The sequence below is a fragment of the Ischnura elegans genome, chromosome 5 (assembly GCF_921293095.1).
Source record: "Ischnura elegans chromosome 5, ioIscEleg1.1, whole genome shotgun sequence".
NCBI classification, from domain to species: domain Eukaryota; kingdom Metazoa; phylum Arthropoda; class Insecta; order Odonata; family Coenagrionidae; genus Ischnura; species Ischnura elegans.
Window position 1 is genome coordinate 74,377,902 of NC_060250.1, and position 18,115 is coordinate 74,396,016.

General features: G+C 36.1%; 1 protein-coding gene across 1 annotated transcript; it reads left to right on the top strand.

The window, feature by feature from the left end:
- Positions 1–42: 42 nt before the first annotated feature.
- LOC124159057 (cytochrome b-c1 complex subunit 2, mitochondrial) lies at positions 43–18,115 on the top strand. The gene is made up of 9 exons (XM_046534562.1): positions 43–168; positions 400–563; positions 648–839; positions 1,163–1,277; positions 5,586–5,687; positions 7,593–7,810; positions 9,232–9,451; positions 14,843–15,094; positions 17,910–18,115. The coding sequence occupies exons 1-9, from the start codon at positions 124–126 to the stop codon at positions 17,994–17,996; spliced, it is 1,395 nt and encodes a 464-aa protein (XP_046390518.1). The 5' UTR covers positions 43–123; the 3' UTR covers positions 17,997–18,115.

The window sequence follows — 18,115 nt, forward strand, 5'->3', positions numbered from 1 at the left end:
ATAAACGGATTGCTATTCGGAATTCGTTATTCATTCATTGACGACGGCCTTTTTCGGTCATCCTCCATATTGACGATCAAGAATTATTTCGGTGGATTGCAGTTGGAAAGATTCACGATAAAAATGGCATCAAATGTCGCAAAATCACCTCACTTGAAAAATATATTGGTAAATATATGTTGTGTATATCGATTGTTAGAATATTCAGCTTAAGTTTGCTATTTACTGGACGATGCTGAATATAAATTTACATCTCTTGGTCTGCGATTTTTAGTAATTACCTTTTGTTGTTTACTTAATTTTCCGAGTGTTATCCGTTTCTATGGATTTGTGTATTCTTATTGGTACTATGAGAAGACTTATGGAACGCATTCCTAACTAGCCCCTCCGTATTTACAGACCAAGCATCACTTTGCTACCCAAGCAGCCGCCGCTACACAGACGTCGAAGTCATGTTCAAGTCCTCCTCATCATCCAATCAAGGCCACTGCATTACCGAATAAAGTTGTTGTTGCTGGAATAGAAAATAACTCCCCCATTTCCCGAGTGTCCATTGTTTTTAGGTCAGGCTGCTTGCATCTTCTCAATCAATAAGTAATCTCTATCTTATTTGGTCTTGAATTTCTAAATTCTTTAATCTATTCCAGGGCTGGATCGCGATTTGAAACACCCGAAAATCTTGGTTGTTCACATGCATTGAGGATTGCTGCTGGTCTCTCAACTGATAGTTATTCTCATTTTGGTATTCGCCGCACCATTCAGCAAGCTGGTGGAAACCTTACCTGCACAGCTGGCCGAGAAACACTCGCTTACACTCTCGAGACAACGAGGGATAAAATGTAATAATATAATCCTGTATATGTGGCTTTAGTAAACCACCGGTGGATCTGGAGCCATCAGTTAGATGACTTCATTTAGTAATATGTTTGCAACATTCTTATGCTATTCTAATGTTATTAACTGACACTATTCTGCGTTGTTTGGGAATGTGTTGAAAGTTAACCGTTTCAGCATTCGGTCCACTGAACTTTCATTTGGATCACATCGTACTTCGTGTTTATTTTCCTGTAATTAGCTCACGATAAGAATCTAAATTAAACTTTGAATTCGAATCACAACCCCGTGGATTAATTTTATGCTACTTATATCTCCTCTGTTTTAGTGAAGACCTGCTGAAAATTCTGGAGGAAGTAGTTTGTCATCAGAAATTCAAACCATGGGAGCTGTCTGATAATATACCCCGCATGAAGCTGGATTTGGCAAGCCGCACCCCTCATGTAAGATGCTCTTTCTTTGAAGATAATTGAGTAAAAAAATATTTATAATGACAGATTTTTATCAGCCTCAAAAGTTTTACTGTCTAAAAACTCCTTGATCGGGTGCTCAATCGACAATTTTATCAAATTATACACCTGCTCGAAGTAGGTTTAAGTGCCCGTATGAGGAGGAATCTTTCTTGAAGTCTGGTGAGATTTAGATTATGTGTTCTCTTTAGCTAGCAGGAAACATTAAAAATATTTACTGGCCTGAATAAAAAAATGAACCACTCTAGAGTGGTGAAAGGCGAAACTTCTATGGATAAAAGTGCCTCAGATAAGGTGACAGCACAGCACCCACTTCACTTGCACCTCATTGCATTCAGTTAGGGCAATAAATGGTGCATTTTGGGATAATGAGGGACTGAGGAGCGACTAGCCCCAAGTTTGAGGTTAATATATAACATTTTTCTTTACTATGCCTCTTCTTCTTCCTTTCATGTTTCAGCTGGTGTTTTTATATGGGGCTGTCAATTTACATGAAGGTATGGCAATCCTTGTACTTCATATATTAGAATCCAAAAATCGTTAGATTACATTGCTCCACAATTGTCATTCTTCATTTTTAGATAAGCTGTTATCATCATTAATCTGTTTGAGGTGCTACGCAAAATTTTATCCCCGTGCTAGCTATCTAGCGAGGCACTGACTGTTCAGTTTCTCTTCTCTTAAGTAATTGTACAGTAAAATCTCAATATTAGGAAGGTCATGGTACTAAAAAACTGGAGGTTTTTAAAAACTGACCTCATTAGAGCGTTTCTTTTGGGAATCATCGCAAAAAAAATACATTGCCAAAATTCCTTGTCTCTTTAATTTCCCGTTCTTACACTTGTGCTGTGGAATAGCTTCAGAGTCATGCATGGAGAGGACATACTATTTGTAATTTACAAGCATAAGCGAGTGGATCACCATGATTCCACAGGAATGGAGCTTATTATATGATGTTTTGTGGGTACGGACATTGCATATTGAAGAAAAAACTATAATTGGCACTCATGGGCACAGTTTACGAGGAGAACTTAAATGTAGCGCAATGATTATGATGTAGTGTAGTGTATATCCACCATAATGCTGTTGTTTATTTGTGGAACTTCGTTATAAGCTTCAGTTTTTAACCGCCAGGACTGGGACTGAGGTTTGTAATTCCGTAATAACGAAAATTTTTTAATAATGTTTCTTCTACTATAGATTGGATTACCCTTTTCGTCGGGACCAACAATTTTTTTTGTAAAAACAAGAACTTAGTAATAATTTTGTTCATATTAATGAAAGTCTACTGTATTAGCAAAATATTATTTACCAGCTTAGCAAAATATCCTTGCTAACATTTTTTTTTGTGGTTGGACCTCTATGAATGGGCCCCCAAAAACAAAGGGTGGGTAGTTAAGCGTTTTAAAATCATTGTTGGAGTTTGGAGTGTGGTGCCCTCAGTCCGGGCCCAAATGGTTCTTTTTTTAGTCTGGGAACATTAAATTTTCATTTTGTAGTTATTGCAAAATTGCCATTTTTCTATGAGCCAGAGGCGTGATCTACTACTTAATAAATATCTTCATGTGTTTCTTATTTCAAGATTACCACCAACACCTACAATCAGTGGCGAAGCATAATAAGCCTAGTCATCATATATTATGAGATAGACCTAATTCCAGGTTCCACTTGCTTTGTGAAATTGGAAATGCTAACTTCTTTCAATTATCTTAGAATTTTAATGTCCTGCTTAAGGGGTCATTCATTAACTACTCTACAGATATAAGGGATGAATCTAAGTAAGCTAATCTTCCTTTCTTTCTGGGCTATCTTGCAGTAAGTAATGAAGGAAAGGGTGGTTCACTCAGAGCAACAAAGCTGTTACAATGTGATGTTAATGCCTGTTCTACATGCTCGGATCAGCTCATCCGGCTTAGCTCAGCCAAATCGCTCAGCGCGAACCCATTCTCAACGAGAGGCTTAAGTCGACCCCTCGCCATCTGATGGCAATAACTGAAAGCTTAAGAACACTGGAGAATCGGCGAGCACTGAAGCATTTTATGGAAAAATTTCTAGCAAAGCAGATAACTACCGGATTTATTTTGGCAGATCAGTGTATTCCCGAGTTATTATCTGTGGTACTTCTACGGAAGGATATGAATTTAGAATAATTCAGATGATTTTTTGTCGGCTAGGGCGATAATACTTCCTCAGGTTTTGTTACAGGTTAAGTAGAAAATTTTGAAGTTTTTATATCGAAAAAAGTCCTAAATATATATTTGGTATATTATGACTCCGTTAATTAAATATTACGACTGTTTTGGATCATCAATGGAATGGCTATGAAGGTGACCGCGAGAAGATTGCAAGAACACTGACGAGAAGGCGACGACGATAAGGGCTTTAAATTTCTTGTTCACTCTGAACGTATTATAATATTCCAGTAAGGACGTTGGTCTCATCCAAAATCCCATTTCGAGCACGCGCCGCTAACTTAGTCATTTATGAGCTCAGTGAGAAGAACCACACTCAGAAGAGAACCGAACGCAACCAAATACACGCGCCATGTGAGAAAGAGTTGATGACAACAGCGCAGCGTTTAACTTAAGCTGGGGGTCCCAGGCGAGATGATCCGACCCCCTCGGCTGAGCAGTGGCAACGTCTCTACACGGCAAGATCAGCCGCCAGGACGGCTGATCCTAGGTGCTGAGCCGAGCGTGTAGAACCGGCATAAGTTCCTATTTTGGGTTAAAGTCATCAATACTATGGTGTGAGTTGAGATTTTCATTGTTAGGGACATAGGTGGAACCAGGAGGGGGCACGTGCCTCCCCCAGGCCCTAAAAAATATGCTAGATTTTTAATACCGTCCCATTATCATTTCGTTCTTTTTGTATGACGAGGTATCCTTGTGCCCCCCCTGAACAAAATCCTGGAAACGGCCTTGCTTGTGCCCCTCCCAGAAAGAAATCCTGGATCCGCCCCTGGTTAGGGACAAGTTGGAAGGGGTTAATAGTTGTGAATAATACTTCGCTTGTCACTGAATATAGAATTAAATTTTATGCATGAGCCCTGAGATGAGTACATAAATGTGCAAATTTTAGAAATGAAAATTTTTAGGCACTTAAAGGAATGTTTCCCATTGAAAAATATTGTTTACTCCAGGATGGTTAATGTTGCAGAAGTATTAGAGCTCATTTCAAATTCAGCACACCTCTGTTTGTGGGTTGACCACAATCCTCTTTAAATGGGTAAATGGGTTTAGAATTATTCGGTTTTTAAAGTTTTCTTATGTCTGATGATAAACTCAGACTGTTAATTTCCCTGCATTATATTCCTATTCCCATGTACTTAAATTGAGTAAATGAGACATAGATGAGTTTTTTCTTTATTTATTGGCTCACCACATCTTTTGTTATGCATTATAGCATTATCAAGTGAGCTTCACCAAGTTTGTCCTCAAATAGGTCATTTTGCCAGTGGGGAGGGGCTAAGAGAAAGGAAGAGGGTTTTATGTCAGACAATGGGGATTTAAAGGGTTGTGGGAGAAATGGTTGTTTTTCAGGGTCTTGGGTTTTTTCCTCCAGAATGTTGTCCTCTTTGTCATCACCTATCGCTTTTCTGTGGGTGGAGGGAGATTTGATGGGGTTGTTCATGAAAGGTTTGGTTGGCATGGAAAAATAAATAAATGTAGAAAACCTTGAAAAATTTTTAGGTTTCAAGATGATAAATCTCGTAAAAGTCATGGCTGTGGTTAGAGAAATAGGGCCAACCTTCTATGTGGGAGGGAGAAGTGGTGAGTCAGGAGATGACTTTCTGTGGATGCAACTGGTGGCTTTTGCGGGTGTGGATTCTTTGAATTGTATAGCCATTAATGGCAAGGAGAGTTGAAGAAATTTTTGTGTATCAGAAGATTGCTCTGGATTTTATGTTGATTTATGTCTAGAATTTCAAGAGAATCTTATTATTTACCTTTCTTTTTTCAATGAAGTATTTCAATTTCTCCCTCACCATTGACCAATTATCACTCTCATTGAGGCATTGTTTTTGTTCACTTAGTGAACTTGAAATTGAACGTAGATAAAATTTTGGCCCATTTGACTCACATTATCTTAATCACTGAGGCAATTTTATGAAATGAACATTTATAAATACCATTAATTCACATTGCAATTATTTTTAATTTGTCAAATAAAAATCAATTATTTGTCAGAGCTTGTGTGTATATTTATTGATGTAGATGTAATTTTGATTTCCTACTTGTTTTTGAAACTTTTAATCCAAGTTTTCATTGCATTTTTCAGGTATTGGCTGTAGAATTACTGCATAAAGCTGCTTTTAGGGGTGGACTTGGAAATTCTATTTACTCACCTAGATACATGATTGGGAAGCATAACCCAGAAATGGTTAGTACATTAATGCTTAACATTGAATAACCTCCCCTTAGAAGTGGTTGATTACTAAAGGAAAAGCTGTAAAAATAATGGTAACAGCAATTTCTAAATTACGTAGTGGGGACACTATTTCATCCAGAGAAACAGAATTGTTTATATCTGCCTGCCAAGACTTGTCCTTTATAGGTGCCCTGCATTGTTGCTGCCTTCACCATAACCTTCCTTTGAATAAACTGCAGTGTCACCTGTTCAAATTATGTATGGTCTGCCCGAGTTATATTTTCCAAAATTTTGTTCAGGAAAAGTTCCATGGTGCATTACGCAGATTTATATGCCTATTTTTTAGTGCCCTGCCATATCAGCAACACTCCAGACCCTCTGTCACAGGTGTCATATCAGTTCGCTGTGGAGTGCTGTCATTTGGGGGTGTGGCTAGAGTGTTGGCTTCCCACCTGGCGGGCTCGGGCTCAAATCCCGGCAGTGGCAGAGAATTTTCAGACTGCCCGATCCCTGCTTGAGTGTTGTGTGGAGGACATTTCAAGCGCAACACTCCGTCCGTCGGATGGGACGTTAAGCCGTGGTCCCCTTGGCGCCTTTCGCTAAGAGCAGGCTAACGCTGACGCCGGGTTTCTCTCCACCCTTCCTTCCACACCCTTCCCTCATGGTGCAAATGACCTCAGCTGTCGGTCGCTCCTCCAAATACCATACCATCATTTGGGGGTCATGCGAAGATGGCAAAATACAAGTTTGTTATCAGTCAAAGAATTCATTAGTTTGTCCGGAATCAACTCTTTTTGCTTACCTTAGGAGTAATTATTTCCAAAAGGAGCAGTTATGACTAGGGACATTCAAAAGGTGGGGTTATTTTGTAGCCAAAAGTGGTGATATATTTTTACAAAAGCGATGTTATTTTGCCCTGAAATCAGTGTTATTTTAACGGCAAAATATTTTATGTTGATTGAGAGCCATGCTTTAAGTGGCCCACCCATTGCCCTAAAATTAGGATATTATCGACCGGGAATAATTTAAGCAATAATATATGTATATGGAGTATTGACTGAATTCACCTATTTTATGTATTTTATCTTTCGTGTATCCATACATCGAGCTTACATAGAGAGAGAAATTACATTTAAATGTCTGTAATTTCAAATGAAGTATTGGTATTGTGACCAAATTGTCTTCTTTTAGATTTGTTCTCTTATCTGTTAACACACTGCTGTAACAGGAAAAAAATTTTTTCAGGAAAAAAAAAACAAAAATCTGGAAAAAAACAAAAAATTTTTTACAAATGGAATGGCTTTCATTGTGCTTCTTTTCTTGTTCATTAAAATAAAACTTCAATAATATTATATATTTTCCCTAAAATATCTTAGTAACACCTAAAATGTGTTAGATATAGTGAATAATAAGTTATTAGCAAAATTTTGGTGAATTTTTCTGCTGTTGAAATGGCAAATTTAAACTTCTTATTTCTTTAAACTTTGAATTATCAACATTAATGCTGTTATAAGTAAATTTGTGTAAAAACCTATTTCCAAAATTTCAGGTTCCTTATATCTAATCCCTTAATATCTGAATTATAGCTGTTGATCAAGTATTTAAAATATTGTAGATATTTTATGCGGTGTTAGGCTAGTACTTCCTTTATTTCTAGTATTTCTAATCATATATTGTTCTAGTGTTAACAATAATAATAGTCTTTATTTCCGAATGGTTTTAGAGACATTGGAAGGCGTCAAATTGAAAAATATCTCATTACATTAGGGAGAAACATAAATAATCATTGCAAAAAAACACCCAAAATTAACACATAACATACGTACATTCCTAAAATTTAAAACGTTGTTTCAAATTTGTTGAAACAAATTGACAACAAATATGTTAAGTCTCATAAATATTTTCTTTGAATTTCAGTTGAAACATTATGTAAACTCAATGTTTGTTGCCGATCGTACTGCTCTTGTTGGAGTAGGAATGGATCTAACACTGCTTATGAACCTGGGTCATACTCTGCATGTTAAGCCTAGTGCTGGAAATTTTGTCGCTGAACCTACTAAATTCCATGCTGATGAGTTGAGGCATGACACTGGTTCCCAATTTGCATGTGTAGCTGTTGCAGGACACTCTGCAGGGTAAGTTCATCAGCATCACATTTCAAATTGTGCTCATTATATAATGTGTATTTGCAACATAAGTAATTGATAAGTGACTGTGCCTCTTCCTTACCAATAATTCCTCCATTTCCCTGTATCCATGTTATTTATATTTTAAACCCATCTTAACTTTTCCTCATTTTCAATGTGGATGTGGTGCAAAATATTGAAACTTGCTGTGAAATTAAATGAAATTAGGGTAATCAACAGTATAATGTCTTGCCATATAAGAATTACTGTCCCCCATGAAAATAAATATTTAATTGTTTAATTATTAAATTGTTTGTCATTCTACCTTGAAAATGATTTATTATCCTCAGATTTGGAAGAAAATTAAATTATACATTTTTATCCTGTTGGTTGGTATGTAGTTGTTTATCCAAATATTTTGGAGGACTACTCATTTTTTTTTTTTATTAAGAACAAACAAGGATAAAGTGAAATTTAACTGTTATCATCTGCGGGAAAAAACCTTCAGGGTCATTTTCAAATCAACCAGGCCATGACACCCACCGACTCGGATTTTCATGAATCTTGCAATGGTCATACATTCTGGTATAATTAGAAATTGTGTACAATTTTAGCCCCCAAATTTCAATTGTTGATGAAATATGAGCAATTGAAAGTTGGGTGTGACCCCTAAAGTGCCGCAACGTGCAACACATGGTGATTTTTTTATTTTCATCCATAACTCCATTCTTGTCTGATGAAAAGGCATGATTTTTTTTCTAAGGATAAGTGATCCATGATGATCCCACGATTGCCATTAAATATTCACTGCATGGAGTAATTCAGCTGCAAAAAAATAAAGTTTACAAAAAAATCTCGCTTGTAACATTTTTCATTGTCAGCATCCACAGGGAAAGGCCATGAGAATACAGAGTCATGGTTAAGTTTAAAGTAATCATTAATGTATGAGCAAAGATCCTGGTGAAAAAAAATCGTGAGTCTGAAGTTCCTTTTAGTAAAAAAAAATACTCATTCATGGTCACGGGGAAAAAAGTCTCTTTTTCAAGGCACATAGATATTACACAATTTAGAGGAGATATAAGCTTATACTCATGATTAAACAATATTGGAGCATGCATTATCTCACTATAGCATATAGTACTGGCTCTTAGAGTAGGAAACACATAAGCAATCATGTGAACATTAAAAAAAATAAATATCAATACATCACCACAGCTTATACTTGCTATTGCTGTTGGCCTTCTTCCCATCCTTTATCTAAAGTGTTCTTTTGTCGAGCATTTATTAATTCTAACAATTGATTAATAATAATGAAATTGATTTTAATGAAAGGAAAGTGATTTTCAAATGCTAAACAGGTTCATTACAAGAATAAACCAATGGAATACCATTGTTTACAATTTTTATAAAGACTCATTCTTTTTTAACAGGCTCAACAGTGGCAAGGAGGCTCTTGCTTACTCTGTCTTGCAGTATGCCCTTGGTGTTGGGCCTCAAGTTAAGTGGGGCTCTGGCAGTAATTGCAACCCTCTGACAAAAGGAGTTGCTGGGGCAGATGCTCATGCTGCTGTGTCTGCATTGTCAATTGCACATTCTGATGCTGGCCTCTTTGGCTTTATTCTTGCTGCCCCTGCCCAGACAGCTGGAAAGGTTTGTAAAGGATTCTTTTTGCATCCACTTATGTGCTATGGGTTCTCTATTGCTGACCTAAAATAGCTTGGAGTAATGTTGTAACAATGAATGCTGACGTGATGATTAGATGACGAGACTGATGAGTGAAGTGCTAAGGCATTTAGCAAGTATTTTGCTTTCTGCTCTGGTGTTTTGCTGCTTGATGTTAAAATTGCCTGACTGATCAGTATTCATCATAAGGTAATGCTGGCTTATATCAATCAAAACAATATTTAATTTAAATTTATATATTAACGAGTCGATGGGCGCTTGAATTCGTCAAGCAGGTTTTGGAGGGGGGTGGGAACATGTTTGTGTCACGTGTGTTCGAGTATTGGGTCCATAGGTTGCTTAAAAAGGGAAAGAAAACACTTAAAATATCGTTTTAATAGATGAAATAGACGGAGGATACGCTCTTTCGCTCTCAACAATACTTAACGCCGTCTTAGTAACCACGATGATATAATCATTAAGACCGTTTTGAATTGAATATTTACGTAATGAAGAGAAATATAAAATTAACGACGGATGCACTTGTGAAATATCGCCGATTTTTCGTATTTTGACCCTTGTCCTAGAATTGTAGCTTTTCTCCTTCTGATTATGAAGGTTTGAACCCAACATACTTAAAAAATATAACAGCTTTTTTTACTATCGTACTGAGACCAATTCGATGCACCAATACCCAGCCGATCAAGTTAATTACGAAGACAGAAATCCAAAAAGCGCGGATCTATTAAATGTTACCACCTTTTAACCAAGAGAAGCTCAAACGCTCTGTCCTCAAAAATCCAGCATTCGCATATTCCTTGAGGTTTATTTATCAAATTCGACAATTCATACACATCATAACTGTTCATCTATTCATAAATATATGAGCGCGGAATAATGTGAAAGATAGCTATCACCTGGCCTGTAAATTATTTTCACAAACAGCCATAAAATTAGCTATTCTAAAACCTGCTCTTATTTGTGAGGTGGGAGATGGCAATATGAACGCGAAATATTGGGACACAAAAGTATCACCATGCGCGAAAGTTTTTTTTATTAACAATACACATGAAAATAGATATTCTAAAATATATTTTTACTATCACTGAATAGATGGCGCCACCAACGCAAATCAGCGTAACACGGCTTTCATAACAGGTCGCGCAAGATTTTTTCATAATCATTACATATTCACAGCAAATTGTCTTCGCCGAATTAACTCAATTTTTGGTTATGGCATTCATTTGTCGTGACGCCTTACGCGAGCTTTATTAGATATCGATTCCCGACTACTTGAATCCCATGTAATGTAAAACATTCTTAAACGATGAATTATGTGAGGGTGTAGTCTCCGTAACCCCAAATTTCAGCGTTGATAAAGAAGTATGCAACAGGCATAACATATAGGCCCTACTTATGCTAGAAAACGTAAGTAAATATTTTAATAGCATACTATCCGTAATTTCGTGTGGTTAAATAACCACGGGAAAAAGCAACCCTGGTATATAATAGTCAGTATTACCGGTTACTATGATTGAAATTATTCCGCACATTAGGCAATCAATAATGCGGCTGAAATGATTTGATGAAAGAATAGGTAAGGATGCGCCCTGAATATTGAATTTTTCGTATTTCAATGATGCATAATATAGTGTGTAATTTTGGAAAGGAGATATACTATCAAAGGGAAATTAAAACTGTTAAAAACAATCAAATATAAAAAATACATAAATATAGTTTAGCATTTTGAAATGGTGTAATGCATGCAAACGTCATTGAAAGTAAAAAAAGAAGTCAATGTTTAAACCAAAATAATGAATTGGTTACGCTTACGTGTAGTAGAGTTGGTTTACCAGACATCAACAATCACTTCTATCCTTAGCAACCACTTCTAAATCCTGAATGAAATCGTACGTAAAAACGATATGAGTGTATCGCCATTTACTTTACATTGAAATTAAATGTCGATATAAAATGATAACTATGGTTGCCATGGAGCCCTTATTATAACGAAACATCTATATTACCGATCAGGTACTACCCTGAAAATATCGGAGAGGTACAGTCAATAGCAAAGGAGAAAATGAGTCCTATCGATATAATTTCATATCGACATATTTTCATTAGGAATCGTGACCCATCAAAATTATTTGCATGTGTGCATAGTGCTTTTCTATCTTACCAATATATTAAAATTTATATGCCCGTAACTATGTAAATAAGTCTAAAAAAGGGATCTATCGAATGCACACTTGGATCGATAATTAATTCGGCTCTAATCATTCAATCCGCTTGATTTAACTTTTGTCGGATAAAACACATTAGCAGCTTTTATATATGTGACTTTCATATTCATACCTTCATTAACAACAAAGTTATTAGCGAATAAAGCGTAACTAAGGAGATGAGTATCGATATAACTCGCACACGAATCGACCGAGCGGAATGGTCATCATTGCAAAAGTTGACCATTTTAATAATATTATTACCCTGAAAATTTCATTTGCCTAGCTTGAACGATTGCTAAGATATTCAAGATTGTATGCTCCACAAAAAAATGCTTTTTGATGATGATGAAATGATTTTTCGCATGCAGGATATTTTTCGGAATTTAATTATGAATTAACCAAGAGGGTTACGGGGAAAGTAGGCTGAAACGTTAGGGTGCGAAGCACCCTATACGGTTTTTCTAGGAGATTCCAAATTTTCATATGGCACATGTCTCAACGCCGAAATCCGAGTTTGAAAATTCGCCCATCACGACAATGTAAAATCGAAATCGTTTATTCCTCGGAAATGTTTCGACATATGAAAATTCCAAGATAGCCAAAAAATCAACCAAAAAATCCTCCACCTTATATTTCAAGGAATTTGTCGTACAATTATTGCAAGTTGGTCAAAAAAATTCCTTAAGTTTTTCCATAAGAAAAGCATAGAAAACGTTCAAAAAATCATAAAAAATACTAAATATTAATTCATCGCATTGACAACCACATCAAAAAATCAACCAAAAAATCTAGTTTACGTCAAGGGAATGTCATGTTCCTCACATATTTAGAAATACATAATAAAAGTGAAAAAGTTTTAGTCCCATAAGGCTCCCATGTTAATTCAAGTCGATATATCTCGAAAACTAATCGACTTTTTCAAGTTTTCAGATTTCTTCTCCCGATGAATTTTTTTTTACTTTTACGTGCAGTAAGCCAAATATCCTCATCCATCACCGTTTGGGCAGGAGGTTTGTATCAATGAGTCAGTGGTTAATCAATTTGTCATTATATATTTATTAAATGTAGCTAATTATTTTTGATTCTCTTAATATCGTGAGGAATTCTTTTTAAGCTAAGTTGTGTAACTGGAGTGATACATTTATGAGGCATTATGGGTCATTAATTATTTAATAAGCAAGAAATGGTGGCTGTCATTCTCCCAAAGCTTTTTTTTTATATTTCCGTTTTTGCTATCCATTTATCTTACGCAGCACAGGTTACTTAACAATGCTGAACTGCAGCCAACTAGCAATGAGTGCTCCAGCATGTTGTTGTCAAAAAACTACTCTTAGAAATTACTATGCATGCAAATTGAATATTTATGTAGTGGTCACAGTTAGAGGGAAATTCCATAGCTGGAGCACTCACTCCCCTTGCACCCACTTTTCCTTGGGAAAATGTCAAATCCATCTTCCCTCATTACTCTCACTGAGCACAGGAGCTGGCAATTAAATAAGATATTTTCAGCCTCACTGATTAGAGAATTCAGTTGAGTGCTTGGTAGGGACTTGATAATTATCTAGACACACTAAATTGGCTGCCTAGGAATAAGGGTAAATTCATGTCATTCATGCACCTCCCTAGCTTTGCAGTCAAAGTTGAAATTATCAAGCAATCAGTTGGTGCACCACAATGAGCTTGCTGTCAATGTTACTCACACAAAAGCTGCAGAGTGAAAACTTGTTGCGTTCGCTGTGGAGACTATCATTCTCATATGGAGCGCAAACTTTTTAAACCTCAATCTGCCTAATGTGTGAATTGCTCCAGTGCTCATCCTGCTGACTACAGAGGCTACCCATCTTATAAGACTTTTGCAGATAAAGTCTGCAACAGCTGTGCATCAGCCACTTCATCTTCTGCTTCTGTACAATTGTTAGAATCATTCCCTCCTCTCCCAAACCCAATCACCTGAATTCTTTCATATTCCCATGATGGAATTCGACCAAAAAGGTCTGGCAGCCTACTCATGGTGAGTAATTCACTGAGTCATGCCTTACCGATCTAGTAATAATGCCCGTGCTAATGCAAATGAAATATGCACTCCCTAAATTTTCAAAATCCCTTGATGTCACCCATAATCAATTATTAAGTCACCTCTGGGAATACTATCTTCTGTGGTGACCGCAAATTTGAGTGCAAAATATTTGCATCAAATTCGGACACGGAAGTGTTTACGCCCACTCTAGCAGGTGACTATGCACGCGAGGCGAGGCGGAGGTGCAGGACGGCTTAAGGCAAGGAAAGCGAAACACGATGCACAAAAATACTTTTAGAGGAAACGGGAAGATGGACAGCTCAACGCCATGGAGTCGTCGTAACAAACACTCGACTAATTTATACTGGATGATTTCCCTTTGCTTTTCCACATGGGCTGATCAACACAAAAAATCACTTAGTATAGAGCTACCCTTGCTTAGGCCATACTTGTAATAACAGACTTCTACAGTAATAACCAGTCTGCAATCAATTCTCGAGGAAGGCTGGAAGTATAAAAATTTTCATCAAAATGAGGGAGTCTTCCACTTTCTAATCCTCCCCTCCCCTATCAAATAATATTATAAAACTTCCATGTGTTCGATAACACTGTCACAGTTTTTTTAAGGTTTTATGAATGAGAGATAATACATTTTAGAGGCATTACATACATTGTTAGGGAAGCTTATTCCATTACCTTGGTGTCAATCCTGTATAGCACTCATGGGAGTTCCCTCCACCTCATTCAGATTCCCTGTTGTTGTGACTCAAGGTTTTATTGCCACACTTCCTCCTTTGTTCTGGTGGTTTGCAGGTATCCGGATGAAATTCTTTGAGTTTTTTATTATTTTTTCTACATCATGTTTATGTATGATTTAAGCTTCGTAGGTAATTTACTATTAAACTTCATAAAGAAATTTTTTGTCTATTGTATTTCAGGTTAATACTGATGATTAATTTAGCTTATAAGTGTATTTCTAAGGTTCTTACTGCTCCAGAAAAATTATGAAGTCTATTCTGGAGCTATCATCATCAAACATCTTTTATGGATTGCGTACGACCAATTCAACATTATCTTTTTCAGTTGTATTACTCTCTGCTTCAAATGAACAATTACTTTCTATTCATATTTTAGGCTGTTGAGGCTGGAGTGAAAGCTCTTCGATGTGCTGCTGAGAGCATTGGTGAGGTAGAGATCAACAAAGGCAAAGCCCAGCTGCGAACTGCCCTCTTAATGGCATTTGAGCAAGGAGAAACATTTACGGAGGAGCTTGGTTTACAGGCTGCCCTGTTGGCTTCACATTCCAAGGAATGCACTCTCCCTATGTCTGCTCCTTCTCAGATCATAGCTGCTGTTGATGGTATTAGTGCTGCAGAAGTAAAAGCTGTAAGTATTTTCAAGTAGATGATCCACTTGTATTGAATTAAGATTATTGTTGGTAAAAATTATTATTGTAGAGCGAGTTTCTTTTAAAGGCATTCAATTATTTTTATATGTCAAAAATACTTATAGAAAATCTTTTCTCTTCATTGCTTGATGATTTTTTTAGGGTTTCTTAGATGTTAATCCTCAAAAGCCCCCTTTTATGCATAAGTTTGGAGTAGCTGTAGCAATTTATTTCCCCAGCTTTGATTGATTGGACAATGGATTTAAGCAACTTGAAATATGTTTGATTAGCAGAGTTTGAATCTTAGTCCACTTAATTTCTTGAGAATTTCCTTATGATTTCTGGAAAAAAAAATTAAAAGCAATTTCAAGCTGTGGTTGCTCATGTTGTCCATGGGAGATATGAATTTTCTAGTTAACAACCTTTTACATGAAATATTAAAAATTACCCTAGTTTCTACATTTTTCTGGTGCTGAGCTTGAGTAACTATTAATTTTTAGTCACTTTTACAGGTATTATTTTGAATGGAGAGAACAAAATTTTAACATTTTTACTGCACACTGTGGCATCACTGAATTAATAGACAGAACTGAGGTTAATAACTGTTGGTACCTTTTAGTCATTTTCTTATTTCGTTGATTGTAGTGGAATGATTTCAATCCATCCACTAACAAATAAATATAAAACTACAGAGGGTATAACCTGAGCTAGCACCACAGATTGCACCTTTCTTAAGAGATAATTTCAAGAATTCATTTTCCGAAGGAAAGGTACCAATAGACTGGAAAATTAAAAATTACGCTGATATTATAAAAAGGGAAACAGAAATGACCCAGAGAACTATCTCCCAATGTCATTAACATCTTTGTATTATTGACAGTATTCTCTAGCATATCAATTTTAGCAATATCATTAATTTTCTGGACTGACTTAACTTTCTACATGGCTGTCAGTATGGTTTCAGGGAAAGTAGATCAAGCAAAACATTGTGTGTTATTTATTCATGATGTTCAAAATTCTGGTGAATCAAAATGAGAAGTTAGCTCATTATTTACAGATTTTAAGAAAGATTTTGATAAATTACCTCAAAAAATTTATAAAAATTACAGTCAAGCAGGTTAAATGAAACAGTCGTAAACTGGATACACCACTTTCTGTGTGATGGTGAACATAAAGTAGTTCTGGATGCTCGGAAGTATAATAGCTCGGAATTGGTACTGATGCAGTATAAGTGACATTAGGTGTTCCACAATGTAGCACCCTTTTTTGTTCATTATAAACATAAATAGCCTCTGCTCCCGCATTAAATAAAATATGTTTATTTGCTGATGACACTGTCAGCTATAGCAAAATTTGATCAGTTTGACTTTGAAATTCTAACATCAAATTTAAACAACGTTCACTTGTAGAGCCAAGAGTGGGGACTAGAACTTAATGTGAGCAAATTCACAGCGATATAATTCTTGCGTATGTTGTCCAACTATCCCTATGTGGATGGTGTCAACATAAAGGCGACAGATGAGTGAAGTCAGGGAGTTACAATAACTTCGAACCTATCTTATGGAACACACACAGGAAATATTTATGGAAGAGCCTTGAAGAAGCTAGGTTTGTCGAGCATATTATGGGAAGTTTTTCGAATGATAAAGTAAAAGAGAGGTGCTATTTTGCATTCATCCGACCACACCTGGATTATGCAACGAGCATGTAAGATCTGGTGCAAAAAGACTTAATCCATGAATATAAGGAAAGCTTCATGGTCGTCAAGAACTGCTTCAGTGCATTCAGGAAGCGTTTTAAAGATGTTAAATGTATTAGGCTGGTAGCTGCTAGAGACTTGGAGGCTCTACACTAGCCTTAAATAGCTCGAGCAATTGGAAGACTTACAGAGAGAAAGAATTGAAGCTTACAGAGCAGCACAAAAAAATCATATTGTATCCCCACTAGGGTTCCAATATGATTTTTTTTTGTGCTGCTCTGTAAGACATCTCTATGTTCCAATATGATGTTTCATTGGTATTTCCAGGTGCGACAGTAACGATACATTAAGAGAGAGACATTTTGCCAAATGGATTTATATGAGTGTGTCTTTTCCTGTTGAACAAAAAAGGACTTACTTACCTAAATACTTAGCGGAACTTCTTTAGAGCATTTCCTTTTTAATGTCTGGTTTAACTAACACCCCCTGCAACACGTCTATTGAGGAAGCTTGTTGGGAAGTACATAGATGTTGAATAAGTATTACCCCTCTTTTCTCTACCCTTTGTGCCAATCTTTTGGTATCACTGTTGGCAATGTTAAAAATTGTATTTGTTTAAATTAAATTTCCTCTTTTTGCGACAATAATAGGTATATCTTTTTAAATCTGTAGAGAATGAGTCACTTTCAAAGGAAAGTCTTATTATCTGATTATTAACTCATATAGTCAGTTTATCCTTCACAGAAAATAAATTTTACTAAAATCACTTCGTTAAACACATGAAAAGCAAATAGTGGTGGCATTGATTGGACGTACGTTTTTGAATCTGTTGTCCGTATTACCACTGTTTAGAGCAATTAGTTCCTTCATACACTTTGTCTTTAAACACTGACTTTTTCTAATATGGCAGCTTTCAGCATTGTTCAGATGTAAAATGTAAATGTTTAAGTATAAAAGCATATATTTATGAGTCGCTATTAAATTGTAATTTTATAATGCTGCTACTCCACATTGATATGTGCATCTCTTCAAGACTGATGGTTATTTTTGGTGATACAAATGGGCTGTTCAAAGGGTACTCAAATTTTTTCATGTGATCTATCAATTTATTACAGGCTGGAAAGAAGATAGCAAGTGGAAAGCTGTGCATGTCTGCAGTTGGAGATCTTGCCACTGTTCCATACCTAGATCAATTGAAGTAAATGTTAAAGCATTTTAAGTAATATGCCATCCAGTTTCCTGTTGTTTGTTGAGTCAGTACTGGAATGTACATATTTTATTGTAAAGTAGTTCAAAATTAAAAGGTAATTTAATTACTCAA